We start from the raw sequence: 22,150 nt of genomic DNA, 5'->3' as shown, positions 1-22,150 counted from the left end.
CGCCTTTCCGGCAGGAAGTGTGTAAATATATGAAGAACTGCATTAAAATTGATGCGATTAATTTATATTATACTTTTTTATTCCTTTTTCTTTGTAGCTTTAATTGAAATCATCAGAATAATCATTCATCGTCATCATATTGTTATTGTTGTGTCCTTTCTTATTCAAAAACCATTGTAAACCAGACGTATATGGTATAACAAAAATTTGTATTCTTTTTAGATTTTTTGCTATACATTTTAATAGTTTAAAAAAAAATATAGTAATCAAGCATTTCTAGAAATGCTTCATTTTATTTCGCATGCTAAATAATTCTAATAATTTCTGTCATATGAATGAAGACTCCTTTCATAATAATGATTTGAATTTAAAGTCGGCTTTACCCTTGATGGGGTTTTTTTTGTGAGTGTTTTAATTCTTAAGAAATCCTTTTGGCTGCGAGCTGCAGCCTTAATTCATGAGCTGTGAAATCATTTTGACCGAATCATTTTGACAAACTGGTTCTTAAACAGTAAAAAAACTCAAAAACCATTGAGGAAAAGCCGACTTAAAATTCAAAATACCATTAGTGAAATTCTACTGCAATAAAGAGACTCTTTTATTTACTCAGACGAAATTTTAATTATGCTTCATTTTTATATGCTTATAAAGATGCTACAAAACGAACACGATTTCTTGTCTGTGGTTTTCTTTTTTTATCAGGGTGAATCATGAATTTTTAATTTGTGATGAATTAAAATAATTTATATTAGAAATGCTGATTGCTTAATATAACACTTAAAGCTTTCTTTTTGTGCAGGAAACAATGTGGATGGAAAAAGAGGAACTTTTATTCCGAGGGAATAGTTTTGAGGATAAAAGAGGCGCCGAGAAGATGTTTCTTTTTTTATTCGTGACGACGGCCGGACGACGGCGTGGAAGAGTATTTTATTCACACCTAAGTACAAACGACGATTTACCCCCTCCCTCGGTCGCGGCAGGAGCGATCAAAAGGCTGCGCCACTTTGGCGCGGTAATCGCGCTTTTAAAACTCGCGTTTCTCTCACGATTGGTCGCAAAAAATCGGTCGCCGTCTTGCCGCGTCCGCGTCGGGGCCGCCGCGGGCCGCTCCGGACGCGATTGGCCGAAAGGAGGAGTCTCGGCAAATATGGCCGCCGCCGCGAGTGGCGGGGCGAGGGCCGCCCCCTCCCCGCCGCCGCCAGCAGCGGACGGAGGCGGCAGTGCGAGCTCCGCCGCCGACCGGCACACACACGCAGCTCCGTCCACTTTGGCCGCGCACGTGGTTCGCTCCGGACACCCGTCCATGTTCTAGAGCCATGACCGTGGACAACTCGGTGCGGCGCAACCTGAGCAGCACCCCCTCCAGCAGCAGCAGCAGCAGCAGCAGCAACCTGAGCAACCCCTCGAGCAAAGTGGCTTCGTCGGACACGAGGGCCGCCGCCGCCCCCGAGTGCAGTTCGGACGAGGAGGACGCGGGCCCCGTCCAGCAGCTGTCCTCCTCGGCCAAGGCGTCCAGCAAGTTCATGATCACGGACATCCTGCAGTCGGGGGGGCGCGGGGGCCGCGAGGGCCGCCTCCTGCACCCTTTCGCGGGCTACCCTGAGCTGCAGCAGCCGCAGAACCTGTCGCTGCGCGGCTGCCACGACCCCCTGCAGCTGCACCACCGCCTCGGCGGCCCCCTCCTGCTGCCCCCGCCCCCGCTCCACCTCTTCGCGCCCCTGCACCCCCGCGCCGGCCCCGGCCTCAGCCCCGGCGCCACCAGCAACAGCCCCGCGCCCTCCGACCACAGCTCCGACACCGGACACGACACCGACAGCGGCCTCCCCGGCGAGAACTCCTCCGTCTGCTCAAATGGTCAGTTTAATCACGTACGCAATTAACCCTCCAATTTATTCCTCACCAGAGGGCAAATTTTACTATCCCAAAATCAAATTATTGTTGTTTATTTGTCCACAACAATAATAAATTCCTCGGCAGGGTTAACAAGCAACAATCGAGTGCCTACTTTTGAATTAAAAGGTTAAAAAATTGCAAGACAGAAGATCTTGGTATTTTTGATTCAGCCTTTTTTAATATCTAAATTAATGAATAATTAAAATCACATATTTATTGGAGTGGGGGTAAATCAGTCTGCATTTTCCTTAGGGGGTGCGATGTCACCCTTAAAGTTTGGTGTGCGGACGATAGTTTTTTTCTCAAATAACGGACAATACAGCCATTTACAGTGGCCTTAATAATTTGTTACGATTAAACTATTTAATGAACCATTGCAGAATTTAATCTTAAATTAAAATTTATGATCAAATTTTAATAGCAATTTTATAATTAGGTGCTTAATTGATATTGTTTAAATAATACAAATTTTAAATCAATTCTGGAAATGAATTGATAAAATTATCATTAATTTTCTTTTATTAATTCAATTTCATTGTATAATTTTTTGCGGTATTCTTGTAATTTTTCTATGTCAATAAGCAAGGAGTTTACTGAAAGTTGCATTTACTTTGTTCTAAGCGAGCACATTTATATAAATTCATCCTAATAAGAATCTCCGCAGCCGCTTGATCTGAAGCAGGAATTTGTCATTTGGAAGAATTTTCCGTGCAGAGCGAGGATGAGTCATGAGAGCGAGCGTAAAACGATTTGTGCAGGGAAGTACCCCCGCGGCCGCGCGCAAAAATTAATATATTTCCTGCAATCAGCGCTTTTCATTTTAGCCTCGGCGGCGCCTCCATTAGCGCGCGCAGGGATTTTCGCCAAACCCATTTGGGAAATTTGGCTCGGGAATTTCCACCATCGTTTATATAGTTCTAAAAAAATTGCCGCGCGGAAAAACGCTCCTTTTATTTTTATAATTATGTTATGTGACGAGTCAAATGTTCCAAACGCACAATTTATTATACTTTCTTCAATTGCTGCGCAGAGAACGCAAACAATTGAAGCAGGAGACTTTAATGGATGCGCCAGAGACAAACACGCACGGCGCGTTCAACACAATTCAACTTCAATTGTTTCCAACAGTGACATAAGAAAAAGTTTCTGGTTCAAAAAAGTCTCAATTAAGAATTAATGAAAAAAAAATTAATTCAAATTAATATTCAGTTGTGAGATTTCAGAATTCAAAAGGATGACAAAATTAACTGTTATAATCTGATTTTTAATTGTGTTAAGCAAGGTGTCGAGAGAGGCTTTGTCACCAAATTTGAGATATCAAAAAAGGGGCGTTAACCAAAATTTTGAGGCCTGAATAATAAACCGAGAGATTTTATTTTTATTTTTCATAACTTTGGAACGGTTATTAAAGTTAGAACAATGATGTCAATTTCAAACTTTGCTATTGAATTAACAGTCGTAAACTTAAGAGGGAAAACGTCACTTTCTGTAAAGTTTGTAATAAAAGTCAAATTTTGACGATGATACAATCCTTGATTGTTTTGGTGGTAAAAGAAAAAAATGTAGCCCGTGAAATTTTACATCGGTCATGAAGTTTTCAGAATTTTTTTTCGTTCCGGAGATAATTAAGATAAATTAATGAAAGGCGTGCTTTTCCGAGACTTTTATGTTTGGATAAAAAGGTTGGAAATGCAATAAATAATCCAGTTTTTTTACAAATTTGAAGCAAAATTAGTAATTTTTTGGATGAATTTTAAATTATCTATGTATGCGGCTAATTTGATAAATTATTTGTTTACTCGTCTGGTGAGGTTTTTAGAGTTATTATTAGCTCTCGTGACCGCAGAAAAGCTGCTCGAGGCGCGCACAGAGACAAACGCCTGAGATGCTTTTGTTTCGCGTCCGTCGATCGCGCATCAATAGCCGCTCTATATTTATTACTAGCGACATCGAGCCCCTCTTAATTTCGATACTCTGAAGGGAGCCGCGCGCACGTGACCCTTTATTTGTTCCCTCCGCTTAAGCACTTTATAATTTGGCGTAGAAAGTGCCGAGTTGAGAGGGTGTTTATCGCGCGCAGGGGGTGCACAAACACACCCCAATCTGCGAGACGACCGCGCCGCAACCTCCTCTCGGTCTATCGTCATATAATAGCCGCTAATTGCGTTGCAGACCATTTTCTCATCACTTTTCACATATAAATTTTACAAATTCATTACTAAACTTAATTAGTTCCAATAAGAAATTTGTCCAATGTAAAATTTTAATATTTATTTAAAATTATCAATTAAATGCTAGTTTTTTTCTCGTAAAATATATATAACATTATAACTTTTTACTTTCTTATAATTTAATTAAATTTTACTTCAAGTTAAGTGGACTTTTTCAATATATACATATGATCCTGCATGGAAAAATGGAAAAATTGCAGGGAAAAACAAATTCAACTGACGAAGAAATTAATTTTGATTTTAATTTTTGTTCAAATTTATTTTATACTTTTGAGTCTGCATTTGGCACAGCTGTGACTTTGGCCATTCAATTGCCACTCTCAATTAGAGGCTTTTGAAGCGCCTTTTCTTCTCTCCATACGCATGTGAGATCTTTTTTTCTTCTCCGCATTTGATTGTGATCCGAGCTCTTGACAGAAGTGAAACTTCATCGTTTTAAATAGCCGGGCCGAGCGCACAAAAGCAATGAAGTCCTTAATAGATTTAACTACTGTGCGCGCCTCCGAAGAAGAAGTAGAAGTTAATATATAATTTTTCTTAAAAGTCGTTAAGCGTTCGAAACGAGACAAGTGGGAGGATCAGAAGCTGTAGTAATTATTATAATCCTGCCTTGGTGTGAAGGTTTTTAAAATGACGAGTTTTCATACTTGATACGCAGGCAAAAGATGTGATTGGCACCTTTTTTGCTCACAAATTCTTATTCACGACGAGACAGTTTGTCAATAAATTGCGCTGACACGTGTTCAACCAGAGAGCAAAAACTTTCCTTGTAGAAAAAAGTGATAAAATGTCACTTTTGAGGCTCCATCACATTTCTGTAGGAACAGGATTTATTTGTACAAATTGATTCTTTCAACAAGAAACGTTTCCATCATAAAAATACTTTTATTTTCTTGTTTCGATTTTCTCAAATTAAGTGGGTTTTTATCAGAAATTATATTAATTATTGTCCTTTTTTTAGTTTCAATTTCTAATTTCAAACGGACTTTACGTCAGAAAAATATACGCGTATTTCAAAACTGAAAAGAAATTACATGGGGAAAATGTTATACAAAAACTTATATTGCAAATAAACTTATGTTATTAACAAATTTTCAATTGAATGAAAATTTTTTCAGAATATCTGGCGTTTGCTTTTACCGTTATTTGGTTTTATAAAATTAAGAAGATTTTAATTAGGCCGAATTGAATACGCAGGCGGCGCGCGCGATCCGGCCAATATAAATAAATCTTGTGAAGATGCCTTCGAGAGGCCTCTTTTGAAAATTTAATTATGTTGCTCGGGGCGCGCGTGAATCAGCATAAATTCGGGCCCTTCACAATTAAGGAGCGTGTGAACATTTATAACTTCTCCTCATAATAACCATGATGATTTACGCGTTCGGTAGCCGAATTTCCTTTTTCACGCCGCGCCTCATATTGATTTAATTTTCTTCTTTGTTGACCTTTTCTTCATAATAGGCCTTTTCAAGCCTCCAATATCAATTTTGCTGTTGACTTTGCCTATTTTCACCTCATAATCTCTTCTTTTGCAAACTTATCAATCTAGAAACTCTAGGCTTTGTTTTTTTTTTTTTAAAGTACAAAATTAAGTGTTGGGCAAAATTTTATTCGTGATTCCTCCAAAACTGGTATTAAAACTTATGTAATCTTTCAGAATTGTTTTATGAAGATTTTAGAATTGGAATAAGAAATCAAGTTGGTGAGAAACCGCAAGGACTAGAATCGCGGCCTCGGGGCGAATTAAAAGTGGCATTTATAATAATTATATGTGACAAATTGAGGTTATTTTCTGCAATATATAAATGCGAGATCTTATTTGTTTGCTTGATCGATGTGAAGGGTCGTGCGCGATTATTCAATGAAAGGAAAAAGGCATTAGAAAGGCTGCGCGCATAAAATTGCACCACAATCACTCTTGTGTATTAATTAATTCAAAATTAAAACAATCTCAATGAAAATAAAATTCACTCCTTTTCGTTATTGAAAGAAAACAAAAATTCAATAAGCTATTTTTTGTAACCTTGATTGGGGGAAAATATAAGGAGAGGGGACGCGCTTATTTTTTTAATTCCAAACCTTGATCTGCGCCTTTTCACATATTATATTAATCCTCACGCGGACAAAAATATATTTGTTTGATTGCGTTGAATGGGAGATTTGTTATCAAAACGATCTCTGTGAAAATATCATATTAAATGCAAAGCGCGTGATTTAAAACGCATTCGTCAACTGTGAAAACGTGGCGCGCGGGACAAAAGAGAAGCACTTTGGGACGCGAGAGAATAATGAAAAGGTGTCAACATCTGCTGCAGATTTTGACGCCGATTGTCCTCTCTCGGCGCGCTTATCCGATTATGCCATTCAAAAGTCGAGAGAGAGACACGCAATTTCAACTCTCACACACGTCAGCAGATCAGGAAATTGCGGCCGTTGCGCTGCACAAATTGACTCTCTAGCGGGGCACAAAACTTTATCAATAATTTGAAATTATATTTCGTCTTTTAATCAATTTGAGTCAAGTGCTCTTTCCCCCCATGTGATGTATTTCGCTTTTTACAGGAAAAAAGAGGGTTTGATCATAAAATCGCATTCATCGGCCTGGGGAAGCTCTTTATTATTTCGTCTCCGCTTTTTGTGCAGCGCCGAGACGACTTTTCAACAATATTTGTCAGCCGCTTGACTCGTTTTCATACAACAAATGCTTTCCTTTCAAAAGCCTCAATAGCAACTCAATGTTTGCTTAATAAAATCTCAATTTTGTTCCGTCTGCAAAATAAATCTTGTTTGCCTCCGAAAGCAAACAATTTTTATTCAATAAAAACGAAACCTGACAGTTTCCTTGTTATTAATTTGAAAATAAGAATAAATTGATTTCAATTGTACAAATATTTTGAATTAATATTTTTTTACAAATTCATGAAATATACTTTTTCAAATAATTCATTTGGCCAACCTAAAAGGTACCCCTCGTTGTAGGAAATATTGGTATAGAATTATAAAAAATACTTTTTGCCGTGTTGGCTTTTAATGGGACGAGCGCGCATTTTCGATATTAAACGAGCATAAAATATTTATTATTTTCCCTGGCGCAGTCAATAAATATAAATGCGGCGATTGTGACTAAGCTGCTTTTTTGTTTGTCGGCGGCCGCGCGATTACTAAAAAGGGCGGTGCCTAATGGGCCGTGTTATCCATGCATACACATATAAAACGCGTTTAAAACTCTGCCGCGATTGATTTATTTTTATTTTTCCAATGGATTTTTGCATTTAATGCCGCATGACGCCCCTGCAGCTTTTGCCATTCAAAAGCCGCGGCACAAATTGAACGCGGCCGAATTAGAGGAAAAGCAGTCCCGGCGACTCCCAGCATTGTCAAATCGACGCTTTTGAAAACCTTTTCGGGCTTGATTGGCCACAAAATCCAACCCAGCTGCTCTTGTTAATCTGCGCCAACGGTACAAAAAATACCGCTGAAATGAGAATTAAATAAATTTTGGGAAAAAAGTGTCTATAAAATATATTTTGTAATTTGCATTAATTCTTTGGATAATCAATTATTATTCGACAGGGAAGTTTGATAATTTGATTAAATGATAACATTTTAATAATTATTACTAATTTATTTGTAATTACGTTGAGAATTTATGATAATCATTATAATTGCAGAGACCCAGAACTTTCATATAAAGAAAAACTCACTTTATAATTATCTTAATAAAACTGCTTTTATATCTATAAATATATGAATACTTTTGTGATAGAGTCGGACGCGCATTCTATGCAATTACGGTTCAATTAGATAAATAAAATAGCAATTAAAGCTGCTAATTAAAACGCATACAATCGTCTCGCGGCTTTATTTTTAAAAGATTGCGCCGAGGAAAAAAGTAACAATTCGTTGTAAACTTGTATATCTGCAAACAATGCTTTTACAACTTTCGTCTGCTTCTTCTTTTTATTTGATATAAAAGACATTTTTATTGGATCCTTTTCCTTTTTTAGCACGTAATATAAATTTTATTGCCCCCTTGTTTTTTCTTAATAATACTCGCCGCGCATAATTGAATTGTTTATTCAAGAAATTCATGTCGCGGCGCCCAAGGAATTTTCACGCTTAAATATATGGAAATTAATTCGGATAATTATCGACGAGTGCGGAAAATTTGCATACGGAAATCATAATAATATTCCGCATCGGCGAACATGCGCGCGCGGAAAATTATTCCAGCGGCTGCGAACAATAAAAATTTATAAGGAAATTCTCGTGAAACACGCAATTTTTAATCTTATAAAAATAATGTTCTTGTTCTTTTGCAAACATATCTCCCAAATAAAGAAAAAGAATGGAATGTAAAATTTGATTATTTAAATTTTTAATATATATAAAATAATGATTTTATTAAAACAAAAAGACGAGAAAGCAACAACTATAATTAATAATTAAATTCGAGCTCATATCTATTTAATTATATTTTATTTTAAATTTAAAACAATCAAGGAAACAATTTTTTTATTAAGAAATATTTCCAATAATAAATTTTGGAATAATTTGTCTGAATGAGCTTGTCCTTTCTTTTGTACAAAAAAATTATATGAAAGACTTTTGTGCAGACGTGATTTGGTTTCGAATTCAAACATCATATCTCGGATCGGCCAAAGTGATGATTAACGATCGCCGTGTGTATGTTTGGCACTCCCAATTTGTCCCTTTCTGGTTTTAATATTCCGATCACCCATGCAGCGTTTGTCTCTGCGGCTGGCCATTTACAAAAACAGGTTATGCACTAATTGCCATGAGTCGAGTTGTTGATTTTCATCTTCGGAAAGTCTATTACGGTAGCGCGGCGTACAAAGAAAAAAGGACAACAAAGGCCGCGGCACGCCCACGTCGCGACACGACTTGGCTCTCAGCAATTTGGGCAAACGCGCGCGTTGTCCGCCTCATTAAAATGACATTCCCAATCTAAACGGTCCAACGGTGTAAAAAGAAACATTGAAAGAGGCTGCTTGAATTTAGATCGATCTGCTTTTGAGACTTAAGTCTATGGGAAATGCTAAAATTTGAAAATAATTAAGATAGAAATTCAACCTCGTCTGATTTTCCTCAAATCTATATACTATTATATTTTTAATTTTTTTTATATTATCAATTATATATATATATATATATATATATATATATATATATATATTTTTTTTTTGGCTTAAATCTAGACACATTTGAACATTTTCTCTATTAATTGAATTTATGACCGAAATTAGCTTGAATTTCAATAGATTTTTATTTATTATTTTGATGGTCATATAAATTCCACAACCCGAGTCAAGACAATGGGTGAGGTCTCCTCTGTCGTCGTTATAATAAAACCGCGTGTGTGTCTCTTTTGTGCAGCGTCCGCGATTTATTTTGAGGCGACACAGAAATTGATTGATATTTGCTCAGGTGCTGCTCTCTTTAAAATTTCTCTCCCTAGCTCGCCTCGATTGTTTGACTTTGGCGCCCACTTATTAATGTAATAATTCAATTATGTGTCATTACATTTGTTTGTTTATATTCGCGCGCGGCCATCACAAGTTATTTTGTTTGCTCGCGCCAATAAACGCTTTTCAATTCTCTCTTGAAAAACAATATTCTTTCTTTCATTGTGCAATGCGCGCAGATCGAAGGAAAAAGCAAACAAATTACTCAAAGTTTGATAAATTGCCACTTGTCAGTCTTGGCAAAGAATTGCGTCTGCTGTGGAAATTTAATTCAGCATTTGTTTGCGGTTCAGAAGCAAAAAGAGGCAGTTGGCCAACCTGGAAAATGGGAATGAGAGCTAGAGGGGTGGGGAGGATAATTGGCCATTGGAATTGCAGAACTTCATTTACACAGAGCAAAATTTAACAATGTAAAAATTGGAAAAATTGATTGTTAATCTCCAATTAAATTTAAAGTTCCAAGTGAAATTGTGTGAATTAAATAAAATTCTGGGTTCAAATTCACTTGGCGGATAAAACGCGGCTCAAATAAGGGGTGAAGATTAAAAAAACTGATGAAATTTTGCCTCTTTTTTTTCGAATCAAATTATAATTAAAGAATTGTTAAATGAGGCTGCATAATATTCCTTTAAAATATATTTATAAATTATTAATAAAGTATGGGGTTTTATTTCTATTTCATAACTTGAATAATCTAAATCCAATGAGAAATAAAACAGTACATTATTCTATTGGATTTTTAGTGTATTAAACGTGAAAAAACGGCGCTCCTTTGTAACCGCCAAACGCAATGAAATTGCAATTCGTAGAGCACTTGAAATAACACACAGACATAATGACCCTTAACTTTAGAAAAGGGGATAGTAAAGTACATGCGCGCACCCCTCTGCTTTCCCTCTGAGCGTTCAGCTGCTCGGAGAGCAAAATAATAAATAATCATAATAATAAAATTGGTAATGACCCTCTTTCCTCCCCCACCCTAGCTGCCTCCCTCACAACCCCTGCGCTCATCTCTGTATCAAATTGAGTATTAATTCGCGCGCCACCCCTTTTTTTCTATAATAATATCTTTTGCCGGCCGGAATGGAACGAGTAGAAAAATTGGTCGCGGTCAACTAGCCGCATTGTTCGCGGTCACTTGAAACCCGGCGAGTTGGCCTGGGAAATTTGTCTACGCTTGGTGTAAAAGTATAAAAGAGAGACACAATTTACGGTCACGCCGGCGATTTAGACGTCAGAGAGTTTAACCGAGGAAGTGATCCACGAAATTATATATGACGAGCAAGAGAGACTTCAACTGTTGTCGCAAAAACTTTTAATGCTAATTCAATCTGAAAAACGAAATTAATAAACAAAAATACTTGCCAAATGCAGTACCAAAAGGTCTCGTAAAGAGATATTACAACTTTTTAGATTTTAAATTGCAGCAGTTGATTAAGGTAGAAGATTTAAAGTAATTGATAGATACTGTTTTTATTTTTGTGAATTAATTAATAACAAGACGCGAGTAATAATTAAGAATTAATAATCTTTAATGAAATTAACAATTTATTTTCAGTTTTTTTTATTAATAAAGATTTTACTATAATTAAGGAGGAATTTGAATTGACATAGATGAAAATAACAATTAAGTTACATTAGTTTAGTGATTGATGCAAATTTGGAATTATATTTTAAGGAAAGATGTAATATTAGTTCGTCAGATTTCAACAAGTGATTTTAATCATTGATATGTACGAGAAAATGCCCAAGATTGTCTCTTCTTTTCAATGCGCAGAACTCCGGATTTATGAAACAAAATTTCTGTTTTTACTGAGATTTTAACGTTTATGTCTTGGGAATTCAATATAAGATCAGGTTAGACTTCACCAGTTTTCTATTCTAATCAAAATTAATGGAATTATATTATATTTTTAAAAGTAGTCAAATTTTTTTAATTTTTTTTCAATTAATTTTGTCCCTTTTTGATGGGAAATTGATTTTTTGCAGACTTTTTTATACGAAAATATGTTAAATTGAACATTTTGTATATAATATTTTATATTTGTTTATAAAAACGAAGATTGCGGCCGTGTTTAAGTTTGAGAATTTGACTCGTTTGGCTGCAGATTATCTCTGTCGCTGGCCTTGTTCTCAGTTTACTCTGCATCAGGCTGTGGTAATAGTATTGTGTTCCCCTATTAGAATTACTTTATATAATGTCTCGGTGATGTGCCCAGTCAAGGGAAACGTGCAGCCGCAGTTTTATACTATAATATGGCACTCGCATCTCCGCTTGTCTTGTTTTTCTCATCAATCTCCCCGGATTGAATTTCAACTCGAGTATTTTCTCAAAAGGGCTGCCCCCCTCATTTTAAACCTGCACTAATTGATTTGTATGCGAAATAAATTGTGAATTTTGTGCAGGTCACGGGGGCGAGGAGGGCCACTCGGGCGGCCACCACGGCGGCGGCGGCGGCCTCACGAAAAAGCAACGCAAGGCGCGGACCGCGTTCACCGACCACCAGCTGCAGACCCTCGAGAAGAGTTTCGAGCGACAAAAGTACCTCAGCGTGCAGGACCGCATGGAATTGGCGGCCAAACTCAGCCTCTCGGACACACAAGTCAAAACTTGGTACCAAAACAGACGGTAAGTCTCGCACTTTATTTCATTTAAATCATCAATTAGAACTATTGTAATTTTTACCTGATGAAATTTGCAACCATTGGAAATTTGAAAATTGTCAAAAAGGAACAATTTTTCTATGGAATTTTGAGCAAATTAACTGCAACAGTGGTACAAAATTAGTTTGTGTTATATAAATCCATGTTTTTCAACCTTTGCAAAAAAGTGGACTCTATTGTGAGGATAAAAATTTTTTGCAACGAGGAAAAGCCCCAATCTTCATTTCCATAAAAATTTTAGAGTCTTATTTTTAATTATGCCATTATTGAAATATCTAAAAAGGGGCTTTACCCACAATTTTTAGGCGTGAAAATGACCCCAGATTTTTTTTAAATTTTCATAACTTTGGAAGTTGGAACAATGATCTAAACTGTTCCTGGCGTAACTTTTCACGCTGAACAACGTAAATGCGCTGACATCAAAAGTCGTGCGCTTGGAAATGCCACTTTTTAAAAAGGTTTTAATAAAAGTCAAATTTTGACGGTGATAGGCTCGTTGGATTTGTTCAGAGTGCTATGGAAAAAATGTAGCCCGTGAAATTTTACATTGGCCCTGTAGTTTTCATAGGTGATATTCATCGTCGTTCTCAAAATAATTCAGTTTGAATAAGAAAAATTTGATTTTCCGAGACATTTTTTGGGATCTAAAATGTTAATGAATTGAAAAATCAATCAGAATAAAATTATAGAGGGCGATCCAAAAGCCTTACGTGGCCCAGGCTATAACTTCACTTAGCCCCAGGGTAAATTAGCCAACCAGCAAAATTGAATGGCGGGGTTAAATTAGCCCGGGCCAGGTTAATTTAGACTAGGGGGGCCAAGTTAGCCTTTTGGATCGCCCTCATTATATATTGCAATATATACGTTTTTGCAAGTCTTAATATACGTAATAAGAAGCATAATTACTTGATAATTATTGATTTTTCAGATTTTATGACCAAAAATATTTGCTATATTTTCACAAAAGTCATGCAGCGTCAAGAAACTTTACTGTCAAAGTGAGACGAAATCAAAGTTATTTAGTAAAATTATTGATTATTTCCACAAGTGCAGATTTTAAAGTTTGGAATAAATAAAATTTAGAGCAGCTGCGTAAGGAAATAATTTGTTCAAAATATCAAGTGGATCTTTCTCTTCGTATTAAAAAGATTTAATTCCGCCTAGAATATCGATTCAGCAAGTCCGCGCAGTTGACTTTTTAGTATTCATGTTAGGTAGTTTTAAAGAGGCACCTCTTCTCTCTCTGGCTATGTAAGCGGAAATCTTAATGGACACAAGCGCAGGGGATGCAGTGTATATGTGGGGTGCGGGAGGGGTTGCAGTCGCGCGAGGGTTGCACTCGTCGATGGCGCAGGCACGGTTTATGCAAATCGTCGAGAAGATCTCGTGAGTGTTGTTGCGGCGGCTAGGATACAAGAGCATTATGCAAATCACGCTTGACGCCTCAAATAGGTTCGCCTTCTCAGCCAATGAGCTCGATTACCGCCTGGCCACGCCCACTTCCCCGGCCACCGCCGCGCTCGGAGAGAGATGAAGAGAGAGAAAAACGGTACAGCACACAAAACGAATTCAAATAGACGCTCGGATCGCAAGTGACGAACAAAGACTATCTGAAAATTTGCAACTTTTTACTCTAAATTTACCGAAAATTACGATACCTAATTTACATAAATTTTCAGTAATCTTTCATAATATTTGCCAAAATTTTTATTATCATCATTATATCAATTTTTTTAAAGCTATTCCGCATAATTATTGCAGGTTTAGTCAACGTGTATAGTTTTTTACTGTTACTTTCATCACGTAATTTAGGCAGTTCAATTTACATAACTTTGGTCGCCTCTCCTATAATATGCGGGCCATTTTTTAAGGAAAACTTTGAACTTTGTTCTCAATCAATATTATATTAATTAAATGTTCCTTTTGCTTGGCGCAAAATTTGCAGACTCTGTACTTTTAAACATCTCAAAGAAAAAAGCAAAAACATTGATGCGTTATTCAGTTGCGTTTTTAAACAATTAGGAAATGAAGACAAACTTTTGGATAATATATTTCTGTGGGGAATTTCTTTTGTTTTCTTTTGAAAAGTTTTTACAATTGAAAGATCCGTCGTTTATTGTATTCTTTGAAAATTAGCATGACAATCGAGAGTCAAGTGGCGGCGGCAGATGCGACGCATAAAGAGAAATGTGTGTTCTTTTTGCTTCGGGTGCGCCGCCGAGTCAAGGTGCCAATTACGAGGCTGTCGAAACGCGGCGCGATGACGTGGCCAAATCTGCACTGCTCATTTTCTTTATCAAATTCTCGCTCTCCATCGATATCAGCCGAGTGTAAATTTTATATAAATGAATCCAACAACTACAGCAAAAGTCCAAAGTTTTTTTGTTATCTCTTTTACTATTTCGGCGCTGAACGTTTCCTGTTAATTCTTATAAGTGCCGCCGCCACAGATATATAATTATTGGTTTGCTCGCTGCGAACTCTGCACGCGGTCGAAATGCAAACGAAAAATAATGTGTGTTGTGATTGTAATCTCTGGATCGCGCCTTTTTGTCTCCTCCAAATTAATGTTTTGCGCCGAATTCGTCGTGAAAAAGGAAAAGGTGTGTCGCAATTATTAAAACTCGCAGAGATATAAATTCAAAAAGCAAGCATGCGTTTGATTTCGCTGAAATATTATCTCCGAACGATCTCATTTGCCGCCAGCTAAAATAATAATTTGATATCACAATTGCTGATGCAACAAAATAAAGAGAATAAACTTTCAATTTAAGATATAATATGAATTTTGTGAGCTATAATATATTTATTCATTTTAAAATCTTTGCCATTGGCAAATTAAGGTCTTCTGCTTTGCTCTTTCTCTCTCTCGTACAAAGTCAATCGATCGATGCAAATTGCGGCGCTGCTCCATTTATGCATCACAACGATATCCTCGCCCCCGCCGGCCGCGTTTCCTTTCAAGACTTTTATATTTTCTCCTCCCTTGAAAAGATATCGAGTTCTATCTGTTTGGAAACATCTCGGAGTTTCCTTCTCCAAATATTTGCACCCCTCGGAAGGGTGCAGCTTTTTATTATTCGCGGCGCGGACGATGCGCCGAGCGCGATTTATCGACATGCAACGAGAGATCCGGCCTGATTTTACGATTGCATCGTGTGCTGAGAGGCCGTTAAAGCCGCAGAAAATATGCTAATTTGCGCCAGAGGAAGATTCATGGCGAATGTAAAAATACGGAGAGAAATTATTCTTTGGGATTTATCGCGGTAAATTATTTAAACCAACCATTAAGCACCATTTTATTATTTGGCCAATCATAAATTTGCATACAAATATTTAGTTTTTTATTCTTCGTATTGCAAACGATTAGTCTAATGTGAGATTTGAGTCCATTATGGCGTCCGAGAGCAGAAAATAACCAATTGCGCGTGGCCTCGGTTGCACAAACCGCAAATTAAAACGCGCAAAGTGAAAGTTAAACGCGAGCCAAGTTAAGCAAATTGCGCTCTTTTCGACGCTGCTATTGATATCATGAGAGACGTTGAGAAACAAAACGATACATCATCTTTCCTCTCCAGCATCGTAACAAAAATACAAAATATTTCAAAAATCAAATATAAAAAAGTATTGGAAACTGCGGATTTATGGAAGGAGAGGCTTTTGCAAAAAAAAACGGTCCTAATAATTTTGACTGTAATTTATGTCTACATTGGTTTGTAGACTTTATTTCCAAGGCGAAATTTTAGTCAGATTTTTTTTTAATTTTAAACATTGTTTATTGTGGGAATTCACTAAACTTTTTTTCTCCAAATTTGCCACACCAAAATTGATACAAATTTCACCAAATCACGTTGAAATCGCCCAAATTAAGATGTTAAATGAAATCAAGAGGTTGGTCGATATCCAAAATATTTACATTTTGATCTTATCTGAAAAGGTTGAAATTTTTATCCTCCTTAAATAAAAAAGTTTGAAAAAAATATTGTTTTTTTTGTAAAAGCCTCTCCTTCCATCAATTTTCACTTTACATTACTTTTTATATTTGATTTGAAATATTTATTTTTATTTTTTAAATTCAAATTGTTGCTCTGTTTATAAAAAGTCTTTGCAGTTTTAGTGGAATTATTGAAATATAACTTTTTTTTTTTAGGGTCAGGCCAAGACAAAGTCTTGTCGGCCTGTGCCCTTTATTGGTGGTACAGAAGGCACCACCCAATTAATTTTTTATTTTTTTATTTTTGGGTTCAACTTTATTTAAAAATCATCATTTTTTGCTGGCATATCCTTAATTTTGGTCCACGCGATGATGACAAACAAAGCTGAAAACTAAAAGAGAGAAAAAAGATTAAGAAAGGATGTTGATTTGGTTGGGGTAGGGGAAGGTCAGATTTTGATATCTTTTGGTGTTAAGGATTTACTGCATAATTTTTTGTTTCAATAATTATGTCTATTTTTAATTTTTATTTGTGCTGCAAATTAAAAATAAAAAGGTTTTCATTTATTTTTGGGTTAATTTTTGTGTGTGCTGGAACTGCAAATTTTTTTCAGTCTGGAATTAATAACTGCACCCATATTCAATCTTTTTATTCAACCAAAAAAAAACGCACCTTCTTTAATTCCACTCAATTCAGATAAACCAAAGGAACTGAAATTAAAAACAATGCGAGATCACCCCTTTAATATTACGCTTGATGGCAAAGCAGGTGTTTTCATTGTTGGTGATGGAGTAAAATTGTGCATATGTTGTGTTGTTGCAGGACGAAGTGGAAAAGGCAGACCGCGGTGGGTCTGGAGCTGCTGGCGGAAGCGGGAAATTACGCCGCCTTCCAGCGAATGTACGGCGCACCCCCGTACTGTGCGTGGCCATACCCCCCACCCCCGCCACCCGGCCCAGGCCCCATGGCCCTCACCTCGGCCGCCTCCAGGTCCGCCAGCGTCACACCACCTTCAAGTGCCAGGTACGGAGACAACGACGGTTTTTTAATTTTATTTAAAACTTTATAAATTAAATGAGAAATTGAAACAATTTTTTTTATTGCGGAAGCTTTTAAAAAATGGTCAAATATTTTTTTAAATATTAATTGGGTTTCATTCCAAATTACAATTTAACTGAAAATTAAAATAATTTTGTTAATTAGAGATATGAAATTAATTTAATTATTTAATTTAGCAATTGTAAATAAATTTTCGCTGCAATGAGGATATTTTACGAAAATTTCATCGACAAACTCAAATTTAGATTTGAAATAATTTTTAATATTTTAAAGGTGATTGGAAATAATTTTGTGTGTGTTGATTTCAGTGTTTCGTCGGCGAGTTCTCCTGGCGCGGCGTCGGTGGTCGATCTCTACTACCGGCAGGCGGCCGCGGCCGCCGCCGCGGCCGTCACGCTGCAAAAGCCGCTACCATATCGTTTGTACCCGAGCGCCATCGGCAGCACAGGTAATTATCAATGTAATGAGATCTGCTATGATAATATTCCGCGATCGCTATCTTCGCTTCTAATGCGCCCTTTGCATACACATTACTTAATTGCTAATTAGTATTTAATTGCCTCCGAATTATTAAACGCGACGAGTCAGCACAAATTTATATAAATATATGAATTTTTTTATAGAACTCGGTATAAAAATGTAATATAATAAAAGTGCTAACAGCTGGAAAACGATTTGACGTGTGTAATTGGTGTGTCAAGTTTTATAAAAACATGCACACGAGAAAGAAAGGAATTTTATCGTGACAAAAACGCGTCATTAAAGAGAGACGATTATATATTCCAAGGTGAAAAGCCTGAATTTTGTTCAATCCGCTAATCGATTAATAATTATCTCTGGAAAAAAGAATATATATAAACTTTTTTTGTTTCCCATTGCGAGTTTAATGACAACCTTTACACCCGCGTGGTTTTGCTCGGAAATAAACGCGGTCCCTGCGTTAGTTTTCCTTTCCTGCCTGCGATTTTATCTGTCGAGCGCGGGTAATTGTTCGTTCTGTGAATATATCAATTCGCCGCGCGCGTTTTCCTGAACGCCTAATTCCCAGAATTTCGCGTTATTAAACTGTTTATTCGAAAAAGCGAGCGGCCGCGCACGTAAATTTATTCAGCATTTTGGCCGCGGGACGAGATCAATCAATTCCCATCATTAGGCCCTTTTCTATGATTTTTGTTCACCTTTCTGACTGAGGCGCAAAACAAATTATATCAATTCACATGTTTTCTCTCTGAAAGTGAAAAAAGACCAATTTCAGGAATTAATCCAAAATGTAAACAGAAAAATTCATTAGAAGTTCAATACCCGCGTAATGAATTTTAAACTAAAAGAAATTGAGTCCTGATAGCAAAATATTATAAAACAGATTCAAATGATTTTGGCGCGGAAACGCAATGATCTCTGCATTCAACCCCTAAATTGGGTGATTTATTTAAACTCAATTTTTACCTATAGTACATGAAATTTGTTCTTCTTTCAAATTCAGAGATAAAAAAATATCCCGCCGGTGTTCCTCTTTAACATGTTGACCCGGTTTGATCTTTTCCTTCGAATTCTTCTTTTTTCCACGAATAAAAGTTTAATCAGTTGTTGCTATTATATAATTTGGCAATTTGGCGACTGCGATGTGGTTTGTGTGTGTGTGTGTATAATTAATTAACGCGCGGTGTGTGTGTGTGTTTGTTGGCAGGAAGTGCAGCGGGGGGACATGCACATCACCCTCAATTAGTGGCGCCATTAGCATTAAGCTCATTAGCCGCTTCCACGTCGCTGAGTTCGCTGTCGAGTTACTACAACTCGGCGGCGGCGGTGGCCGCCTCCGCCGCCTCCAGAGAACCGCCCCCGGCCGCCTCCAGCGCCCGCAGCAGCAACAGCGGATCGCGCCCCGGATCCCCCAATTAAGCATGTAAAATTTACAAAAAAAAGAGGTAAATTTCTTTTAAGTATTAAATTGGAAAAAATCACCAATTTATGTAGAATTTTGTTTTGTTTGAATTTTTATATTTATTTGCGTCCGGGGACATTTGTGTAAAAAATGAATTTTAGCAGATGCGTCATTTTTGTTTTTCGAAATCCCCGGTGCGCCAATTTTGTGATATATATAATTATCGGTAAAATTAAACTCATCACACGTTATAAAAGTTTTGCGTGCAGTGACGTGCACACAGCTGAACCAAAACAAAAGTATTAACAGAGACAATTTTTAATATAATTTTTTCCGATGAAGAAATGTGTGTAAATTTTGCCACATCATACTTAATTATAAACTATATCAATTACTTAAAAGACGACGCTATGTTTCATTGATGGACGTGCATGTGTCATATAAATTATTATATATATATGAATGTGTGTAAATGTTCCATACGAATCTCCTACATAGCTGTGTATATATACAAGAATTAAAAGTACTTCATCTCAGCGGCCGCCTGCTTAAAAAACCGCACCGGACAAAAGTTTCATTTATTTTTAATTGTGAAAGTTTAATCAAACTTGGTCAAAAATTCAATTAAAGACCCACGTGGGTGTTTTTTTTTATTGCTCTTTCGAAATATCGCTAAATTTAGATCGAATTACTATGTTTAAAATTCCTAAACGTTGCGTCGCAATCACAAGGAAACCTATTTCGAGTAATTCGCGCAAAACAAATTAGAGAATTGGGTATTTTGTCAGTTTGGTAAAAAAAAAAAACTTCAACGTTTGGTCATTGGTGGCGCTGAGAGCGCTGATGCCGCTGATTTTGCCACTCATTCCCCCACGGCGCTGTGAAGAGACTTGGCAAAATCAGCGATCGCAACGCCACCAATGACCAAAAGCAGAAGTTTTTTTACCAATCTGACAAAAATACTCAATTCTCTAATTTTTTCGGGCGAGAGAATTACTCGAAATAGGTTTCCTTTGATTGGACGCAAAACGTTTTGGAATTTTAAATATAGTATTTCAATCTAAATTTAGCGATATTAAAAAAAAATAGCAATAAAAATTACTGATTGGGTCTTCAAAATCCTTTAAAATTGTCCAACTTTCACATATTCAGAAATAAATAAAACATTTTTTCCGCCTTGTGCGGTTCTTGGAAGTCTCAAAAAATGATATTTTTATCTACGAAGCCACTTTCTCTCTGCATGCATTGAAGAAGAAAATGATAATGCAAAAATCTGAGATTGAATTGAAAATATACCTCAAAGTAATTAATGTCTTTAAAATTATTGTAAACAAAGTAATTATTTCAACGTGATTCATATTTTTCTAAGCAACAGAGTTGAAGAACCCGTTTTTCCCACGCGTATAAATACAGAAGTCTTAATTTTGTGTATAAAAAAAGCACCGATTCCTGAAAACTAATTATTTGCATTTAGAAGAATATTTGTCTCTTGGTCTGCCATCCATATTGTTGAATTCACTCTCAATCTCTCTCTCATTCTCACTTGTTATAGTTTTAAGCTTGGCATTTTGTAAATAAAATGCAAAAATTTTGTCTCCGATAGCAAAGTGTACATGTACGATCTGTGAATATATAAAATAAAAACGTATAAATCTCTCTGTATAATAAAATCGCCAGAGTTTCATTTCATTTTATTCTCTTGTTGGGGCACCGAAGAGGGACATAAGTTTTTTTTTATAAACGGCCAGAAAATAGATCAAGCGCTGCAGGTTTTTCGCATTAGTCGCCCCATCAGCGGCCGCCGCGCTCAATTGCTAATGACACTCTCAAATCCCATATCGAGGCACCACACATGTTTAATTCTAACCAGCCGGTGCCACTTTTTACTAGAAAAAGCACAGGTTGTTAATATTTAGTTCGCGTGTCGCTGCAACAACCGCCTCTCTCTCTATTATTTATACCAAATAATATAACGCGCGGCCAAAAAGTGGCGCTAAGCTGCTATTTGCTCGCTAGAAAAAGAGACCTCGCGGCGTTTTTCGCGTTTGTTTTTGCGCTTTCAATCCGCAGGAAATCGCAACGTCGAAGGATATAATTTGAACAAATCTTTTATTCAACAAAAGTGTTGATATATGGAAGAAAATTAAGATCTGAAATTGCTTCAACATTTGTTCCTAATTCAGTGTATGTGTTGAGCTAGATCATTGATCTGAAATATAAGTCAAATTTTATAAAATTAATCTGATTATCAGTAAGTTCATTTTCCATCATAACTTTTGTTTATCTTTTTAAACTAGCTCCTCTTGAATTATTTTGTAAGGAAAGTTCATGATTCATTCCTCATTCCATATGAAATTTTTTTGGCCAAAACTCTCAGGTTTTTGAGAAAAAATTAGAAAATTTGACTATACAAGAGAAGTTTTTTTATTGGATCAAGAGATTCATTCGTCCACCAACTTCAGCCGCTGCATTCTTCATTCATCTACTTCAGGCCTCATTGCTTCAGAATAGTCTCCAGGATCATCAAAAAGAATGGACATCGGATCTCAGTAGAAATATTGCCAAGTTAAGAAACCTTTATTTGACGAAAGAAAGATTAGCCAAAAATCATTCTTAATTACCTAAATTATTTAATGAATGCCTATTTACTCGGCCAATCTTATCAATTCTAATGATTTAAATCTTTTTAATTATTTTCATTTGTCTTCATTTCTATTTATTTTTAATTCATCGCATTTTATTTTATGTAAAATCAAGTATGGAATATAAGAACATGATCGACTGTTTATAAATAAAAAATGATGTTTAATGTATCAAGAAAGCTGTTCTCAGAGTCGGTGCGTGGCTTTTACAGTGGGCAAGAATAGCAGCTTAGCTATAGAGAGGTAATTACGCGCGAGTCTATAATTAGGGCGAGTGATAAAATTTACATTTGTGAATGCATTAGATGATTGAAAAATCGATTCTCCTCGGCGGCGGCCTCCATTAGCTCCTTTAAAA

At 36.5% G+C, this 22,150-nt stretch overlaps 1 protein-coding gene across 2 annotated transcripts; it reads left to right on the top strand.

The window, feature by feature from the left end:
• The first annotated feature begins 1,235 nt into the window (after positions 1 to 1,235).
• LOC132203887 (homeobox protein B-H1-like) lies at positions 1,236 to 20,804 on the top strand. 2 transcript variants are annotated; one of them, XM_059632040.1, is made up of 5 exons: positions 1,236 to 1,854; positions 12,017 to 12,239; positions 17,032 to 17,232; positions 17,577 to 17,716; positions 18,956 to 20,804. In XM_059632040.1, exons 1-5 carry the CDS (start codon positions 1,317 to 1,319, stop codon positions 19,165 to 19,167), a joined length of 1,314 nt encoding a protein of 437 aa, XP_059488023.1. In that variant the 5' UTR covers positions 1,236 to 1,316; the 3' UTR covers positions 19,168 to 20,804. The 2 variants fall into 2 exon arrangements, with proteins under 2 accessions (XP_059488023.1, XP_059488024.1); XM_059632041.1 differs by having other exon boundaries at positions 17,577 to 17,728; positions 18,956 to 19,034.
• Positions 20,805 to 22,150: the final 1,346 nt, after the last annotated feature.

Source organism: Neocloeon triangulifer, unplaced genomic scaffold, assembly GCF_031216515.1.
Source record: "Neocloeon triangulifer isolate White Clay Creek 2 clone unplaced genomic scaffold, ASM3121651v1 ptg000020l, whole genome shotgun sequence".
NCBI classification, from domain to species: domain Eukaryota; kingdom Metazoa; phylum Arthropoda; class Insecta; order Ephemeroptera; family Baetidae; genus Neocloeon; species Neocloeon triangulifer.
This window is presented reverse-complemented; position numbering and strand designations above follow the sequence as displayed.